General features: G+C 54.8%; 1 protein-coding gene across 1 annotated transcript in view; it reads right to left on the reverse strand.

The window, feature by feature from the left end:
• Window positions 1-32: 32 nt before the first annotated feature.
• EMH_0000350 (uncharacterized protein) overlaps window positions 33-361 on the reverse strand; it is a gene marked incomplete at both ends in the record, with an annotated part of 702 nt that continues 373 nt past the window's right edge. Inside the window, one exon of the mRNA XM_013494768.1 lies at window positions 33-359. Within this exon, the coding sequence (XP_013350222.1) occupies window positions 33-359 (327 nt within the window). The remainder of the gene's footprint in view (window positions 360-361) is intronic.

Consider the following 361-nt stretch of genomic DNA (forward strand, 5'->3'; position numbering starts at 1 on the left):
TGTTGTTGTTGCTGCTGGTGATGGTGATGGTACTATTGTTGCCGCTGCTGCTGCTGGTGATTGTGGTGGTTCTCGTGCTGCTGCTTCTGTTGCTGCTGCTGCTGCTGTTCTTGCTGCTGCTGGTGATGGCGATTGTGCTGTTGTTGTTGCTGCTGCTGATGGTGGTGGTTGTGCTGCAACTGTTGCTGCTGCTGTTGCTGCTGCTGCTGTTGCTGCTGCTGGTGCTGCTGCTGCTGCGGGTATATTGGAGGGGTGATTGATTGCTTCGCTTGTTTCTGCTGCTGCTGCTGTTGCTGCTGCTGCTGCTGCTTTTTCTGCCTGTCTTTCTTCTGCTGCTGCTGCTGCTGCTTGTCGCCATCAC

The sequence above is a fragment of the Eimeria mitis genome, genomic scaffold (assembly GCF_000499745.2).
Source record: "Eimeria mitis Houghton genomic scaffold, Emh_scaff12796, whole genome shotgun sequence".
NCBI lineage: Eukaryota > Apicomplexa > Conoidasida > Eucoccidiorida > Eimeriidae > Eimeria > Eimeria mitis.